At 32.9% G+C, this 19,366-nt stretch overlaps 1 protein-coding gene across 1 annotated transcript in view; it reads right to left on the bottom strand.

Moving 5' to 3' along the window:
- Nucleotides 1-6,131: 6,131 nt before the first annotated feature.
- LOC124913358 (protein FAR-RED IMPAIRED RESPONSE 1-like) overlaps nt 6,132-19,366 on the bottom strand; it is a 28,586-nt gene continuing 15,351 nt past the window's right edge. The window contains exon 2 of the mRNA XM_047453948.1: nt 6,132-6,338. Coding sequence (XP_047309904.1) covers nt 6,132-6,338 — 207 coding nt within the window. The remainder of the gene's footprint in view (nt 6,339-19,366) is intronic.

Raw genomic sequence — 19,366 nt, 5'->3', positions numbered from 1 at the left:
AGATCATGATCTTGCTAAGCAATACAATGATGAAGAAAAGGCCGCTCAACCTGGACCCATACCGGCTCAAGCCTCGCACTCTATGAAAATGAGGAACAAGAACAAACGAAAGGCAGTTGCGGCTGTGATGAAGCTGGCGGAACGAAGCGGTCTAGAATAGACTCAACCGGTCAGACAATTCGAGGAACCTCTTGATGAAGAAGAAGAGGATATTACACGACTCAACCTGCGAAAGAAGAAAGCAGTTGAAGCTTCAACCGCAGTTCCAAGTTCCGGTCCGATCGCTGCCCAATCATCTCGCCCACCCAGACTAGTAAGCGACGGTTTCGGATTCAACAAACGAACTCCCGACATCTCAAGTGTGTTTGTCGGATGGCGCATTGACGCTGAATGAAGAGACAGAGAATGGAAGGCGAAAGAAGAGGAGGAAAGGAGGCAGAAAGAGAAAGAAAACGAAAAGGGGGATCATCCAATCCTTAACATCTCTCTTTCATGAACAATTTACTTTTGTTATTTGGGTTTTTGCTTCAGAACTAAGTTACTTTTCTAATATCTTAAAGTAATGATTTTATCAGATATACTTTGAAAAATTGAACATGTTTTGAAATTTTTTAAAGAAAAACATCAAAAAGGGAGAAATTGCTAAACACAATTTTCAAACCGGCCAAACATTACAAGTTTTGATTATTTATTCTAAATAATCAAAAAGGGAGAAATTGATAGAAAAATTAAATAAGTTAATTTTCAAACCAGCCATACATTACAATTTTTGAATATTTATTCTAAATAATCAAAAAGGGAGAAATTGATAGAAAAATTAAGTAAAGTTAATTTTTGAAACCGGCCAGAAAACTAAACTATTATTAACTCTTATGTGCAGGAACAAATCAACCCGTATAAACCGGCTGGAACTGCATAAACCGGCTGAAGAACATATAAAAGTAATCCGGCCCCAGATGATCAAGTCATGATCAAAGAGGAACCGGCCTCAACATTCTCAACAGAGCGGCTAGCAAAGAAAAGACTACATCCCAGCCGGATTATACTATGAAAGAGTCAACCGGAAACTAAGAGTTACAAAGATCACGTAATGTGACGAAATAGGCATGTCTTGGAGAAATAAAATAAGATAAGATCTGCATCAGAAGCATGCATTCAAAACAATGATGATTTACTGATCCGACTCAGACAGCCGGAAGGTGCATGCCTGACACGTGTCTAAATCTGCAAACCGGTTACGTCATATATACCTGATAGGTATATGCATGCTTGCCAAGTGTCAGGAAGTTGAAACGTACAAGCAACCTCTCTGAACCGGCGCGACTTTGAACTGACCAATCCCACGGTGAGAGAAGAAAGTGACCGTTGGATTGCTATTCACTATAAAGGAAGACGAAGCGACCTCATTAATAACAGTAACGAACATCTTAAGAGAGAGAAAGAAATCTCACGCGCGATCCAAAACCGTTGTGTCATTTACCGAAAGTTTTATTTGTATTGTGTTAGTGTATTACATCAAGAGTGAGTTAGTGTAACCAGCGAGTAGCGAGTTAGGCTCGACCGGCAGTGTAATTGTTGTAACTTTGAAAGTTAGTGAAGATCCTTCTCATAACCTAAGAGGAAGGGGTGACGTAGGAGGGTTTGCTCCGAACATCCATAAAAAATCTTGTCTCGTGTCGTGTATTTACTTCTTGCTTACTTGACATTAAAACCAAAATACAAACCAAAACATAATCTTACTCCTCAATCAAAACCGGTTCACTCATATCTTTAAAACCGACTCCTCATAAACCTCATCCAAGTCGCGTACATTACTTCAGACTGAAACAGACATTTCCGCCCTTGAACCCGGTTCAAGAGTCTGTGACAGTTTGCGTAGTACTGAGAAAGGTCATAGTCTCTAACCAGACTATCACCAAAGTGTGTTGTGTGGTGTAAGCGGCTACCCTTCCAGAAACCGGAAACACCCTGGTCCTCCAAGGGAGTCCCCGATCCTAACAGATAACATTCTTCCTTGATCTTCAAGTTCGACAACTTGAATCTGTAACTTTCATCAATCAATCAAAGTATACCAAGGAACTGTTAAAGAAATTCAATATGTAGAACTTCTCAGCTACTTCAACACCGATGAACTCATCAAGAAAGCTAGATAGATATGAAGATGGTCAAAGTGTTGAAATCACAACTTATCGAGGAATAATCGGCTCTTTTCTTTATCTAACAGTCAACCGGCCAGATATCTTGTTCGTCGTCGGCGTGTGTGGGCGTTTTCAAACTAATCCTAAACAATCTCATTACATAGTTATTAAGAGTATTTTAAAATATTTAAAGGGAACCTAATGTGTTTGACTATGGTATCCAAAGGATTCCAGTTTCAACTTAATTAGTTACTCTAATGTAGATTACGTAGGTTGTAAGATCGATTGGAAGAGCACCAGTGGAATGTGTCAGTTCCTTGGTGATCGTTTGATCTCTAGGAATAACAAGAAGCAGACGTTTGTCGCCAAGTCTATAGTAGAGGCAGAGTACATTGCTGTAAGAAGTTGTTGTGCTCAACTACTGTGGATTCAACAGTAGTTGAGAGCTACAATATCTAGGCAAACGAGTTTTTAATCTTCTTTGACAACTCCAGCGCTATCGCAATAACCTACAATCCAGTGTTGCATTCCAGAACAAAGCATATTTACATTCGACAACACTTCATTCGGGGGCCTGTTTCCCAGAAGCATGTTTGACTGGAATACGTCTCAACAGAATAGCAAGTGGCAGACAACTTCACGAAATCACTACCCGAGATTATGTTTTCTTAATTTAGAAATATTTTGGGTATTTTAGATTTAAATTCATTTAAATTTAATATGCAAAAATTTAGGGGGAATTTTTTGATAAGCTAATAAGTCATACGTGTTAAGACGGATGTCTCAAATCTTGCTAAAAGAACAATCGTCTGATGCACTATACATCAGACGGGCTGTGCCTAAGGAGCTTGTTATTTCAGCATAGTCAGACGTTAAACTGTTAGGCAGACATCTGCTGACTTACAGCATACCTTCAGAATAGACATCTCACTACGATTAAATGCAAGGTAGGTGGACAGCACAGTCAGTCGGCTATCTAAGTGTATTTAGGACGACTCGTCTTAAGCTGAGTGAGACAACTGTTTTAATCTTATCAATACATTGTCGTTTAAACTCCCCATTAGAAAGTAAACGGTCACATTTTAAAATAAAATATTTTCCCTCCAATTATTTTGAATTAGAGTGTTTAAAATAAATATTTATTTTATTTTATATTATCTTTTAAATATCTTTAAAAATAAATTACATGACGACATGTGTTGTCATAATTAAAGATTTAACCAACACACCTCACGGTTCATTACCACACGCATACTCTTTAAAGATGTCCTTTATTTTAATTAATGACGTCTATTTTTAATTATGTCTTTTAAGACATGTGTCTGTTAGAAATTTTAAAGAGTACTTAAGACGTCTCATTAACCCACTTGCATTTTCTGAAACCTTAAATCTTTGTTCTCTCTCTAGAACTCTCTGCCTTCTCTCTAGAATCCAATGTTCTTCTTCATCGTCTAAATATTTAACCCTAAAGATGACTTTGACTTCCTTCTATCAAAATATGATGTAGGTGTACTTTAAATCGGTTTATACTTTGGGGCTTCCCGCGACGATAGAGATGTTCAAAACCCTAAAGGCTTCCACTGTAAGGAAGTTTCTAGGCAATCTATTCTCCACTCATGAACTAGAGGTTTATGAGTTCTTAGTGACTAACAAGATAGTCGGAGACACCGTTCAGGAAATGGTGGAGGACACGGAGGTTTCCATGTCTGAAGATCTGTTATCCAACTCTTTAAGCTTGCAACGAAAGGTCTCATAGACTTCGATCAGACTCCTACTAAGGTTCTAACAGAAATGCAGATGGTCTTTTAAGACGTCTCCGTTCCCGTTGAGACGCACGGAAAGAAGAAGTTTCTTAAGGTAGAGTTTTGCCTCCTTAATGATATCGTGTACAAATCTCTCCAACATTGTTGTCGCCCCTGTTGAAGAGATGACCAAGGAGTCTCCTGGTCTGGTTGCTGAAAAAGAAGCTGATGTAGAGAAGGTTGTTGCCCCTGTTATAGATCATTCAAAAGCAGCATCTCCAAAAGTTGGTGATCCTATTTCTGGTGCCTCTCCAGCAATAATTACAAAGAATGTTCAAACTGCAACTAGAATCATATTTAGGCAACCTGTCCATGCTGCCAAACCTGCCGAAGTTGCAAGAAAAGGTAAAGATCACTCGGTCGAAGAATCAGAGCCTCAATCGATGGTGAGGCAATCAATCGACCTCATCATTGAAGTTGTGGAGGCAACTGCTGCAGAGAGGTCAGAACTCTTTGATGAACTCTTCAATCTGGAAAAAACAGTTCTCAATTGGGCTTGCACCGATAACATCCAAGAAGCTCTCAATAGAAGAGAGTTGGTAGTAGCAATCGTTAGAGGGCGTATTTTTTTCCCAATCATTCGACCAAGGGAGACAAACTATGACCCTTTAGAGAAAATATCCTAAATGGATGGCAAGGTAAACATCCTTCTACAACTGATATTTGATTCCTATTGCTCAACCTCCCTATCATTCGTCCATGGCACCGAATCCTCCAAGATTGTTGAAGAGTAGATGATGAAGTCTTGGACAATGCTGAACTGTCCAGATGCTGAAGAGCAGCGACTCTTCATTAAAAAGATGTCATTTGCTGCTAATGAGCACAGCTTCTCTCAATTGCTGAGAAGCCCGTGTCTCGTGTTGATGAAAAGACAACATCCAAAGTTCCTGAAAAGCTCATCTCTTCTAAGCTGAAGTCGTCTAATGTGAATGAGCCTTTTACACCTACTGAGCAGCAGTCCAACACAGCTTCCAAGAAGATGTCTTCTAGAACTAAACAACTCTCCTCTCCTACTTCAAACAAGTAGTGTTCTCCTAATGTTCAGACAATTTCTTCAGACAAGGAGCAACAGACGTCTGAAGAGAGGCGTTTCTTCTCAATATCCAAACAACCAACTCCTTCATCTTCTAAGAAGAAATCCATCACTATTATATCCATTCACTCTAAGGAAGTGACTGGATTCCTCAAAGATCTGTGTGAAGAAATTCATGGAGTAGACGGTGAGTCTCGGGCAATGATCAATGTGCATCGAGCCTCCACTTCCGACAAAGACCTATAGCCGTCTACAATTGAGTTAAATATTAGAGCCTCTCCTCTTTGCACTGTCCAAGATGGTTCTCATCTGGAATGGTCGGATCCTTCTTCCTTAAGGATTCCTCTCGGGGAATGACTTATCTCAGGAACTTGGTCATCAATGCTCTTGTGCCTATGTAGCAGAGCATCGCTATAATTTTTAGTGAGTTGGAGCGTCTAAAGGAGCAATCTGCATCGAACTCAAAGGCAACCGATGTAGCCTCAGCGCAGATAAAATATTTTAAAGATATATCGAGGATTTCTATTTTAAGTGTTGATGATTTGAAATTCGATGACCATGATGAAGTCTACTCTACTCTAGAACGCCTTCGATCTCCACAAAGAGACAACTAAAACATTGGATTCTGTTGGCTTTCAGCTTCTCGAAATATCCAAATCTCTTAAGACGACAGAAGAAGAACGCATTAAAGATGTTGGTACAACAATGATTCGTATTGCAGAATAGGAAGGAAGTCAGGTCGAGGTGGTGGATGTAGATGAGACCGTCGATGAGGAAGGAGAGTAGGATGAGAAAGTATTCTTTTCGGTCATAGTTGTGTAAGGGGGGATATTTACCTCAATTTGAGAATTTTTTTTACTTGTGTAAATATCTTATTTACCTTTCAATTTCCTTCTCTTAACTTATTTTAACATCATCAAAAAAGGGGAAAATTGTTAGAATAAGCTAAAATGAAGAAAAAGAAATAATTAATTAAGATTAAATGTATTAATTGATTAAAATGAACTTAGGTGAATAAAACTAAGGTTAATCAATACGACATAGTTTTAATAATGAATTCATAAATGAATAAAACCAAGTTATGCAAATGTTTATGCTCAGGTACAACTCAAGAAGCGCGAGCAGACGTCTCAAGCTGAAGAAGCGCAAGAAAATGTCTCAAGCTGAAGAAGCGCAAAAAGACGTCTCAAGTTGAGGAAGCACGAGTATACGTCTCACTACGAGCAGACGTCTTGCTTCAGCAGCAGTCTGAAGAACCTCGAGCAGATGCCTTACTTCAGCAGTAGTCTGAATAAGTGCGATCTGACGCCTTACTTCAGCAGTTGTATGAAGAAGTGCGAGTAGACACCTTGCTTCAACAGCACTCTGAAAAAGCGTGAGCATATGCCTTACTTAAGCAGCAATTTGAAGAAGAGCTTTTCTTATCTGCATAGCTCATTAGTATACTGAACAACAACATTCGCTAAAGCAGATTTCCTAGTCAGCTTATTACAACTTCCACCAAGTGTTCAACTATTAGAAAATCGACACGTATCAACATATCATATTCGGTTGTTGCCTTCATCTCAACATCAAAGTACAATGTCGAATCCCTGGATTTATGAACGACGGACCTCTGTATTTTCGGTACAGTGGATCCCCAAATTTCTAGATTTGAGGTACGACGAATCTTTCCCGGTCATTTCATAATCCAAGAATAAGACTTGCGTTTCTACACTTCACTATAAAAGACCTTCATAGTACAATGGTGATCTCTAGTTCACGTGCTCACACAAGTTCTAGAAGTTCTTAAAATTCTTCATTCTCTTACTCTCTCTCTAACTGTAAAAAGCATACATTGTATAAGCTGAGAGTATTATCAGTATTGTTAGTTGAACAAAAAGTTGTATGTTCAATAGACTGCGTACTAGGAGTTCAGAACAGTAGTTCAGAACAGGAAACTATTAAGTCCTGTGTTCTGACTGGGTTTGTATAGGTGCTATATAAACCAAAGTCTTCTAGTGGAATCTTTTTGTAAATTAAATAAGGGGTGACGTAGGAGTTTTATCTCCGAACATCCATAAAACTCTTGTGTTATTTAATTTTTGCATCTTTCCGTCTTGAATCTGCCACTTCAAATCTAGCAAGCATTTCTGCACTTGAAACCGTTCAAGAGCTTGCGACAATTTGTGAATTTGTTTTGATTACAACGAGTTGTGCCAGAATATGTTAGTGGCTATTGGGAAGCATGTATTGGGGCGGCTAAAATTGTGAGACTTAGAAAATGGGTCTTTATCCTTATAATTTGCTGGTAGACTACTGGTTAGAAAGAAATCGGAAAACTTTTAACAATGAAACCGTTAAATTATTCACATTACCATTATCATGACGGTGTAGGATATTAGATTCGGAAAACCTATAATTCGTGTGGAGATCTTTTTGTGCTTTTGAAGATCTTCGAGTCAATTAATTATTCGAATATTGTATTCAATTTGAATATTACTTTTTTCCTGTTATGTTTTTATCATTGTGCTTACGTTTTTTTAATTAAATATATCATTTAAAAAAAATCACTATTGTTATCTAAAATAAATGAGTTTATTTATTAATTTATTTTATAGCGTGATTAAAATATTTATTAAAAAATAACGCTTGTTTATTTACTTTTATTTAAAAATGTTTTATCTAACTTTAACACATATTTTATAACAAATAAAAATAAAATGAATTAAAAATTTTATTTTGATAATTTTTTAAAATATGATAATTATTACAAAAGGAATGTTTTAAAATAATTTGTTTATCCAACTTTCACCTTGTTTTCTCCACTTGAATCATCATTCTTTATTTTCCAAACTTTTATAAGATAACTAATTCTTATACTTTGCAATTGACTTTGTCAACTTCATGAATCATCTTGACACAATATTTATAACTATTTATTTTCAATCATTATTTATAACAGTATTCTATATTTTATATTATAAAAAAAGTTAATTAAAAAGATAAAAATGAAAGAAATATTTAATTTGTCTTACTTCTTTTAATTAAGAAAACAAAATTAACTTTAAAATGATTAAGTAATATTTAATTTGTCTTATTTTCACAGTAAAATTCTCGTTAGTTGTATAAAAAAATGTATAATTATTGTGAATCGTTGTCGTATGTGTTACAAAAAGGTTGAGACAATTTCTTATCTATCTTTACATTGTCACGTTGTTACAAGTATATAGCATCTTTTTTGAATTTTTTCTAGAATACAATGGGTTATGCTAGAAACTGTTAGTGGGTATTGGGAGTAATGGATCGGGGCGACTAAAAATATGAGACTTTGAAAATGAGTCTCTACCTCTATAATTTTTTTGTGGACTATCTGGTTGGAAAAAAATTAGAGAACTTTTAACAATGAAAGTAGGTCGTTAAAGATTATTCACAATGTCATTATCTTGACGATGTCGGAGATCAGATCCGAAAAACCTATGAATTCATATGGAAATCTTATTGTGCTTTTGAAAAACTTCGAGTAAATTAATTATTATAATATTGTATTAAATTTGTATATAACTTTTTTTATATTATGTTTTTATTGTTGTGTGTTTAAACATTTTTTTAATTAAATGAACAATTTCAAAAATAAAATCACTATCCACCCAAAATAAATGAGTTTATTTATTAATTTATTTTATAGCATGATTTATTTTATAAAAATATAACCAATTTAATTTAATTTTTTATTTTGATAATTATTACAAAAAGATACTTTTAAAATAATCTGTTTTTAACTTGTTTTCTCCACTTGAATCATCATTGTTTGTTTTTCAATCCTTTATAAGATTACTTATTCTTATATTTTTCAATAAATTTGTCAACATCATGAATCATCATGACACAATATTTATAACTATTTATTCTCAATCACTATTTATAACATTATTCTATAGTTTGATAGTATAAAAAAAGTTAACTAAAAAGATAAAATTAAAAAATGAAATGAGAGCAATATTTAATTTGTCTTACTTTTATTAATCACTTTAGAACATGATTAAGTAATATTTAATTTGTCTTATTTTTATGTTATAATTCTAAGTGACGATAAATGTATAAAAAATGTATGATTATTATGAGTCGTATGTGTTATAAAGAGGTTGACACGACTTCTCAACTACTTTTAATTGTCACGTTGTTACAAATATATAAAAAAAATTTGAATTTTGTCTAGAATACAATGAGTTATGTAAAAAACTGTTAGTGTCTATTTGGAGCCATGGATTGTGGCGACTAAAAATACATGACTTAAAAGATGAGTGTTTATCCCTATAATTTTATGATGGACTATCTGGTTGGAAAGAATTCGAAGAACTTTTAACAATGAATGTAGACTGTTAAAGATTATTCACAATACCATTATCATGACGATGTCGGAGATTAGATCTGAGAAACTATGGATTTGTGTGGAGATTTTATTGCGTTTCTTGAAGATATTTGATTCAATTAATTATTTTAATATTGTATTCAATTTGTACCTTAACTTTTTTCGTTTATGCTTTTATCGTTGTGTGTTTAAACGTTTTTTTTTTATTTAAATAAACTATTTTTACAAAAAATCACTATTGTTACTTAAAATAAAAGAGTTTATTTATTTATTTATTTTATAGCGTGATTATAAAATTTATTAAAAAATATTTTTTTATTTACTTTTATTTAAAAAACGTTTTATCTAACTTTAACACATATTTCATAACAAATAAAAATAAAATGAATTTAACTTTTTATTTAAATAATTTTTTTAAATAGGATAATTATTACAAAAGGATAGTTTTAAAATAATTTGTTTACTCCACTTTCACCTTGTTTTCTCCACTTGAATCATCATTGTTTATTTTTAAAACTTTTATAAGATTACTAATTCTTTTATTTTCAATTAAATTTGTCAACTTCATGAATCATCTTGACACAATATTTATAACTATTTATTTTCAATAATGGTTTATAACATTATTCTATATTTTGATAGAATAAAAAAAGTTAACTTAAAAGATAAAAAATGAGAGCAATATTTAATTTGTCTTACTTTTATTAATTAAGAAAACAAAAATAACTTTAGAACATGAATAAGTAATATTTAATTTGTCTTACTTTTATTAATTACGAAAATTAAAATAAGGTTTTCAAAAGATTCCTTATAAGAAATTTTAGTTAGTTGAAGAATTTATTTACCTTTTTGATAACTTGCGTGCTAGTTAATCTCTTAATTTTCAATCAAAAACATTTTAATGTTATTAGTAGTTTCATTGTATTTAAATATCTAATTTTTAAATAAATACAAAAACAGAACTAACTTACAAGTTGATCACATCAAACAATAAAAAAAAACATTTTTTTATTACAGAAATGAAGAAATAGAGTTTCAAATTACAATAATAGCCAAGAAGACTCTAAAAAAGAGTCCAAGCCCCTTCTGTGACTTGCCGGTGAGTTTCTTCATCGGAGATCCTCTCTCTCTCTTCAAGAACCATGAAAAGATTCATCCCAGAATTTACCCATTTTTATGTGTTTCTGATCAGACAAAAGAAGTAGCGATAGAAGAAGATTTAATTGATATTAGAGAGCTCAATTTGATATTGCCTTTGCCGGTTGGCCTATTTATATAGTGACCTTTGCCACTGGCCCACTAGGCCATGTTTGGAGTTGCAAGAATTATATATCACCCATTTGAAAACCATTAAAGAAAAAATTTAAATATTTGTATAATTTAAGTTATATTCCAATACTAGATATTTGAAAAAAAATGTATTATATACCATTGATCTCAAAACACCTAAACTACCATAGTCTATTATAAATTTTAAAAGATTTGAATTCATAAAAGTTTAAAAAATAATAAATTTTAATTTTTAGACTGTACTTAAGCTCGATAGAAATCTTATATAGATCCGCTTCCACCCACAATCACACTCTCGTTTAGGAAGATTCTAGTTTGGATTACAGAAACTCAATTCAAAAGAGTACTCTTAGTCAAAAACAAATAATAATAATGATAATTGAACAAAAACATCTTATTAGGTTTATGATATGTTTCCAAATTCTAATGATATATCAGGTCCGTGAAGACTTGTGAAGTTTGTAAAATAAACTACAGTTAATGGAAACAATGTTAAGTGTACCTAGTCTTCAATTTTCAATAAAACTTTACTATAAATAAACCAAATAAAAATAATAATACTTTCTACTACAAATTTTCAAATATATTGAGAAATCTCAAATAAAATCATCACAACCAAATATATTAAGTAAAATTCTTCATTAAAATCATCACAACCAAATGCATTGAGAAATCTCAAATATAAGTGAAAATACCAAAGGAAAATATGACATCATTGTCCACATACCTAAAATTGCTTTTATGAATCACCACTAAAGTTGCTATGAATATTCATAGTGCTTGCTCTTTCTAATGGTTCAATTATAATGACCCTCTTGCCCTTTCATTACATATTTTTTAATTTGTTTTTTATAGGTTATTCATGGATCATCTAAGTAACACATAAATATAAATCAACTCAGTTTGTGTGACTCTGTTCTTAACAAAGTTCTAATTAAATATATTATAAAATGGGAAGAATGTCAATTTTATTTATAAATTTGCATGAAAGTGTCAAATTTATTTATTAACTTCTAAAATTTTATTTATGTATACAAACTTGTTAAAAAGTATCAAATTTATTGAACTTAACGGATATCGTTAACGGTGTTAAAATTCTTTCCAGCAGTTCTTGTCATGTCATATCCACGTCATTATAATCAAATCATTCTTTTCAAACGGACCTTATATCTTTAAATAAAAATAAAAATAATATCTTTATAATTCTTATTCTCATCTTCGCCTCCCTCACCAAACTGTTCCACCAATCTTCTATTTCATTCAATCTATCTGCATAAAGATCCTTATAATATTTTTAGTACTGATCTATCACCTCTCCCATTATAAAATTAGTCATGCAACATTTTTTTATGTTAGAAATGTGCAGTTATTAAAATTATATTGTGTAAATTGATTTTATATCTTTTTTATATGGTATTATACTAACATGCACATCAATATATATAATTGGAAATTTGGAGTAGTTGTAGGGGTATAAATGTAAAATATAGATAGTGAGGAGGTTGTCGTTCCATATTTGAAGTGCACACAATGAGTCATCTCCATGTAGAACCTTGCTCATCTTCCCAACAAACAAAATTTATTGGTGGGGACTATGCTAAGGGACACCTGGCTCAACTTTATACAAAGTAATCCCATTTCTCTTTGTTTTATTTACTAGTAAAATGATAAAGTGGTATAAATAGATTAAAAAGAGTATAAAAAATGGATACCATGTTATGTGTAAAACTCCTTTTTCAACAACTTTTATAAAAGATAAATACTTATTTTTTTTAAATGGAAATAAAGTTTCAAACTCACAACTTTAAGTCATAAATTTTATTGAACCGACAGTTAAAAATATATTCATTAATAACTATAACATCAAGACTTTCGAAGTTGAATAATTTGATTTACAAAGTCATATTATACACATAAAGGTTTTTTTTTTTTTCAATCTTTACCGTCTATGACAACTTTTGTGAATTTTATTTTATTTTTATATTTTTTAAATTGCTGTGAACAAATAATTAGATAACATTTCTTTTGGTATGTTTTATTTTTTAGTTTTTCAAATATTTTTAACAATATAATCAATTAATCATTAAAATCAAATTAGATATTCATATTTATCTTAAAACTCAAATTTATTTATATTTTCAATCAATTAATATAAATTTATTACTAATATTAAATTATTTAAATAGAATTAATACTATATGAAACAAAATAAATTAAATATTTAATAAATAATATAAGAAATTAACTATTAAATAATTTATTTATAATTTGTAGTATCAAAATGAATGTATTTATAATTAATCTAATAAATTGAATTTATACCGGAATAGGTTAAAAAATCCATTATAAATTCTAAACAAATAATTTGTTCTCTTTACGGGAAACACCGTAGAGATTGAGTTTTTATTCAGGTGGGATAGAACTTCTCGTTAAAAGTTGGCAAATATGTTTTGGATTTCCTTACTATGTGAAGAAATTTGATCAAATACCTTAATAATAGGTCTATATAGAAAAATGACTTAAGGCTGATAATGTTTGTCAAAATAACTTTTTGGGCCCGTGAAATGTCCATATTGTCTATGCGTGACACGAAATAACTTGGCAAATATATTTTGTATTTCGCGTCACAATTTTTGATATAATGTTTGTCACGATTTTTTTTGTCATGATTTTATAATGTTCGTCAAATCCGGTAAATTATTACCTAAAAAATATACATTAACAAAACATAGTATTTGCCCTTTCCCTCTAATATAATTAATTGTGTTACATGCAGATCAAATTTTCTACAAAATATAGCTCGAAAGAATTAGCGGTAGTCATCAACAAGATTCTCAAAAATCAGCAGAAAAATGACAACATTTTTGTTAAAGCACACGACCTAATATCACCTTATTGTATTATTAAGTTATTTTACTTCTGCATGATGAAATGTGAGTTTTTCTTGTAGATTAAAGGATATAGTTTCGAAATACTATAAAATCAATAACTTAAAAACATGAAGTTTTCTCATACTCCTCATCTCTTGGGTTTCTCCTCTGACTTATAAAGAATGCAATGCATTAAAAAGCATAAAATTTCAAAGAAAATATATAGTATTTTATTGTATTGTTCAGCTTAATAAACCACAAACTAAAAGAATACACACTGAAATCGGAAATCATTCTAGGCGTAAGAGCTGATTTACACCAAATGACATAACATAGAATAAGAATGAACTAATTTTCGTCAATTACCCTTTTGATGTTATCACTATTAATTTTAATTACAATCCTCTAAGTCTTACTCAAAGAAAAAGATTAATGAGTTACAATTATTGTATGTTAAAAGAAGAAGATTAATGGAGAAGTTATTATGATTGTCAAGTTCTGATGTTGTGTTGTTTGGAAGAAGAGACAACATCAACATCATGATGATAGTTGTATGTCTTTTTTTAAGTTGCATGGATACGAATACGTGTATCGTATCAAATACGTTATGAATACGACAATATGACAAATTTTAAAAATATAGGATACAATACGTTTAGGATACACATATTATTAAAAATTATTAAGATATATATAAAATAATAATTAAAAAAATTATAAAGTATTAAAATATATTAAGAGTTAGTTAATAACTTTATTTAATCTTAAGTTTATCTATGAAGAACATGCATAATATATTTATCGGGCCAATCGAATAAATAGTATATACTAAATAAATGGGTTAAATAGTAATAGTAAATAGGTTAAATATAATTAATATTTAGGCTAAAGTCTAAATACCAAATAAGCTAAATATAGTTAATATTTAGCAGTTGAATATATGAATCTAAGAAAGCAAGAAAGCAAGAAGTGAAGCTGTATAAGTTAGTGGAGGTTGTCGATCTATGGGGGTGACAACTATCGATCAATGTATAGTGGTTAAACAGATGAGCAAGAGAGAGACGAAGTAAGATGAGATAGGAGGTTTCAATCAAGATAAGAAATATTAGTTTAGAGTTAGTTTTATTTTAAAAATCTAAGTCCCCCTAAAATTTGTATTTTTTAAAAATTACCCAAAACGTATACAAGTCGTGTCTAAATAGTACCAGATTAGTCAATGTTGAGTTATGGAGCCTACACTTATAATAAATTCTAAATTGTTAATTAGAGTTTATTGGGTTTTCTTTTTTTGGTTTTGGGCTTGGGCCTGACCAAAGTTATTTAGGTTTATTACCTGAATGTTTACCCTATAAATATGTGATTATTAAGGGTTTACATTTAGAGACAAAATTCTAGAGAGATAAAGTGTGAGGCAAAAACTCTGTATTCCTTCTTCTTCTTCATAGTAAATCTGGTGGTGGCTGAAGTGGATGTAGCTCAATTTGAGTGAACCACTATAAATCTGTGTGTTCTTGAGTTCTTCTTTTTTGTGTTTTTACAGATTGTTTTCAAACAGGTCGGATTTGGGAGATACAAATCCTAACAACTGGTATCAGAGCAGCTGTTCTAGATCTGAGCATTGGAAACAATGACAAGTGAGAACAGTATAGGACATGGAATTGGAAGATTTGATGGGACAGATTATGCCTTCTGGAGAATGCAGATTGAAGATTATCTATATGGAAAGAAGCTTCATGTTCCTTTGAGTGAGAAACTAGAGAAGATGGATGAAGCTGAATGGAAACTCCTTGATAGACAGGTTTTGGGAGTTGTCCGATTGACGTTAGCCAAGACAGTTGCTCACAATGTAGCAAAGGAGAAGACCACCATGGGTCTGATGAAAGCTCTTTTTGATATGTATGAGAAACCATCTACTAACAACAAGGTACACTTAATGAAAAGACTCTTTTACTTAAGAATGGTAGATGGTACTTCTGTCACTACTCATTTGAATGAATTCAATACAATTGTGAATCAATTGCTATCTGTTGAGATTGATTTCGGGGATGAAGTTAGTGCCCTGATTTTATTAGCATATCTACCAAATAGTTGGGAACCTATGAGGGCAGCAATTAGTAATTCAGTTGGAAATGCTAAACTGAAATTTGTTGAAGTTAGATATCATATTCTTGCTGAAGAGGTTCGTAAAATTGATTCTGGTGAAACATTCAAAGGTTCTGCTCTGAATGTGGAAAATAGGGGAAGAGGTAATGATAGAAATTTCAACCGAGGTAAGATCAGATATATGTCAAGGAGCAGGAGGAGTCAGTCCAAGTCTGGGCGGACATTTGATTGTTGGAATTGCGGTAAACAGGGTCATTTAAAGAGAAACTGCAAAGCACCGAAGAAAAATGGTGATGATAAAAATGATGCAGCCAACGTTGTTACAGAATCTGTCACTGATGCATTACTTCTGGTTGTTGATAGCCCGATAGATTCATGGGTTTTGGACTCGGGAGCGTCTTTTCACACCACTGCCCATAAAGAATTAATGGAGAATTATGTGGCTGGAAACTGTGGGAAAGTTTATCTCGCAGATGGTTAGCCACTGGATATTTTAGGCATGGGGGACATCAAATTGAAGATGGAAAATGGTTCTGTTTGGAAGATTAATAAGGTGAGACACATTCTCGGTTTAATGCGCAATCTGATTTCTGTTACACAACTAGATGAAGAAGGTCACTGTTTCAGTTGTGGAAAAGGTGCATGTAAGGTGACTAAAGGAGCAATTGTTGTTGCTCGAGGTCACAAAACTGGAACGTTATACACGACTTCAACTTGTAGAGAAACAGTTGCTGCTGTAATTGATGACTCGAAGAACAGTGACCTATGACATTGCAGGTTGGGCCATATGAGCGAAAAAGGAATGAAAATTCTTTTGAAGAATGGACAGATTCCAGAACTGAAGTCTGTTGAACATCAGTTATGTGAAAACTGCATTCTTGGAAAACACAAACGAGTGAGTTTCTTAAAAACTGGGAAGGAGCTCAAGAAAGAAAGAATAGAGTTGGTACACACTGATGTGTGGGGACCTGCACCTGTTTCCTCTATTGGCGGATCATACTACTATGTGACTTTTATAGATGATTCAACAAGAAAAGTATGGGTTTACTTTATGAAGCACAAGTCTGAAGTATTTGCTATTTTCAAGAAGTGGAAGGCTTTGGTTGAAAATGAAACAAATCAGTAAGTTAAGTGCTTGAGATCCGACAACAAAGGTGAATATATCAATTCAGATTTCAAAGAGTATTGTGCTTAGAATGGGATCAGTATGGTGAAGACTGTTCCCCGAACGCCTCAAAAGAATGGAGTAGCTGAAAGAATGAATCGAACATTGAACGAGCGTGCTAGAAGCATGAGATTGCATGCAGGGCTGCCTAAAACCTTCTGGGCAGAAGCTATTAATACTGCTGTCTATTTGATAAACAGGGGACCCTCTGTTCCTCTTGAATTCAGAATTCCCGAAGAAGCTTGGAGCAATAAAAAGGTAAACCTTTCTTATTTGAAAGTGTTTGGTTGTTTATCATATGTTCATATTAATGAATGTGATAGGAGCAAGCTTGATCCAAAGTCTAATAAATGTTTTTTCATTGGTTATGGTGATATCGAGTTTGGTTATCGTTTCTAGGATAATCAAAATCGGAAGATCATTCGTAGCAGAAATGTTATCTTCAATGAACAGGTTCTCTACAAAGATTGTGTTGGGAAGACATCAGATGGTGATTCCAAGTTGGAACAGACTGATACAGTCGATTTGAGAGACTTTTCAGCTGAATATATACCGGTTGTCGAAAAAGAACAATGTGTTATTGAAGATGAAATCGTTGAGAACGTGGCCCTAGAGGTAAATCAGCAAACACCGGTTATATAGTTGAGAAGATCATCAAGGAATCGAAAACCAGTTGAGAGGTGGTCTCCATCTCTAAACTATATCTTGTTGACAAATAGAGGTGAACCTGAATGCTGTGAGGAAGCAATACAATCTGATGAATCGGTTAAGTGGGAGTCTGCGATGAAAGATGAGATGGACTCTTTAATGTTGAATCAGACTTGGGAGCTCACTGAGCTACCAAAGGGAAAGAAAGCACTTCACAACAAATGGATCTTCAGGATTAAAGAAGAACATGATAAAATCATGAGGTACAAGGCAAGGTTGGTTGTGAAAAGATTTCAACATAAAGAAGGTATTGACTACAATGAAATCTTCTCTCCAGTAGTTAAATTGATGACAATTAGAACTATTTTAAGTTTGGTTGTGAAAGAAGACCTTCATCTTCAACAAATGGATGTCAAAACTGCTTTTCTTCATGGTGATCTAGATGAAGAAATTTATATGCGACAACTAGAAGGATTTGAAATCAAAGGAAAAGATGAGCTTGTGTGTAAGCTTCAGAAGAGTCTGTATGTTTTGAAACTGGCTCCAAGGCAATGGTACAAGAAGTTTGATAGCTTCATGAAAAGTAACAATTTTTTGAGGTGTGAAGTTGATCATTGATGCTATATCAAGAGGTTTGATAAATCGTACATTATTCTTCTTCTCTACGTTGATGACATGTTGATTGCTGGAGCAAGCTTGTATGAGATTAACAAACTCAAGAAAGAGTTGTCTGAAAAGTTTGCAATGAAGGATTTGGGTGCTGCTAAACAAATCCTTGGGATGAGAATCAGGGATGAAAAAGTTCTCAAGCTTTCACAAGAAGAATATGTGAAGAAAGTTCTTAGTAGGTTTAACTTGTATGATGCAAAACCAGTTACTACCCCCTTAGCTAGTCACTTCAGACTATCTAAAGATCAGTCGCCTTCAACAGAGGAGGAGAAAAATTACATGGCAACTATTCCGTATGTCTCTACCATTGGTTGTATTATGTATGCGATGGTTTGCACAAGACCAGACATAGCACATGCAATGGGAGTTGTTAGCAGATTCATGAGCAATCTGGGTAGACAACATTGGGAAGCAGTAAAGTGGATACTACGATACTTAAGAGGAAGTACGGGTCTCGCTTTGTGTTTTTGAAAGTCTAATATGGGTTTGGAAGGATATGTTGATGCTGACAATGGTGGTGATGTTGATAGTAGGAAGAGCACAACAAGGTACATTTATACTCTGGGAGGTACTACAATTAGTTGAGTTTCAAAATTACAGAAGATTGTTGCTCTTTCTAGTTGTGAGGCAGAGTATGTTGCTGTGACAGAAGCTGCTAAGGAAATGATGTGGTTAAAACCCTTTTTGCGAGAATTGGGTCAAGACTACGAGGGAAGTGTGTTGCGATGCGACATTAAAAGTTCCATTCATTTGGCAAAGAATCCTGTTTATCATGGCAGGACGAAGCATATACAGGTTCGTTATCATTTCATCCGGTCAACTTTAGAAGATGGAGTATTAGCTCTTGAGAAGATTCCCGGGAGTGAGAATCCAGCTGATATGTTGACGAAAACTGTGACAAATGAGAAACTGAAGTTGTGTGCAACTTCAGTTGGTCTTCTTCGTTAAGAAACCAAATGGAAAGCCACTACCGATCGAGAGATGATGAAGTTAGTCTCCAAGTGGGAGATTGTTGAGTTATGGAGCCTACACTTATAATAAATTCTAAATTATTAATTAGAGTTTATTGGGTTTTCTTTTTTTGGTTTTGGGCTTGGGCCTGACCAAAGTTATTTAGGTTTATTACCTGAATGTTTACCCTATAAATATGTGATTATTAAGGGTTTACATTTAGAGACAAAATTCTAGAGAGATAAAGTGTGAGGCAAAAACTCTGTATTACTTCTTTTTCTTAATAGTAAATCTGGTGGTGGCTGAAGTGGATGTAGCTCAATTTGAGTGAACCACTATAAATCTG

The sequence above is a fragment of the Impatiens glandulifera genome, chromosome 8 (genome assembly GCF_907164915.1).
Source record: "Impatiens glandulifera chromosome 8, dImpGla2.1, whole genome shotgun sequence".
Lineage (NCBI taxonomy): Eukaryota > Viridiplantae > Streptophyta > Magnoliopsida > Ericales > Balsaminaceae > Impatiens > Impatiens glandulifera.
This window is presented reverse-complemented; position numbering and strand designations above follow the sequence as displayed.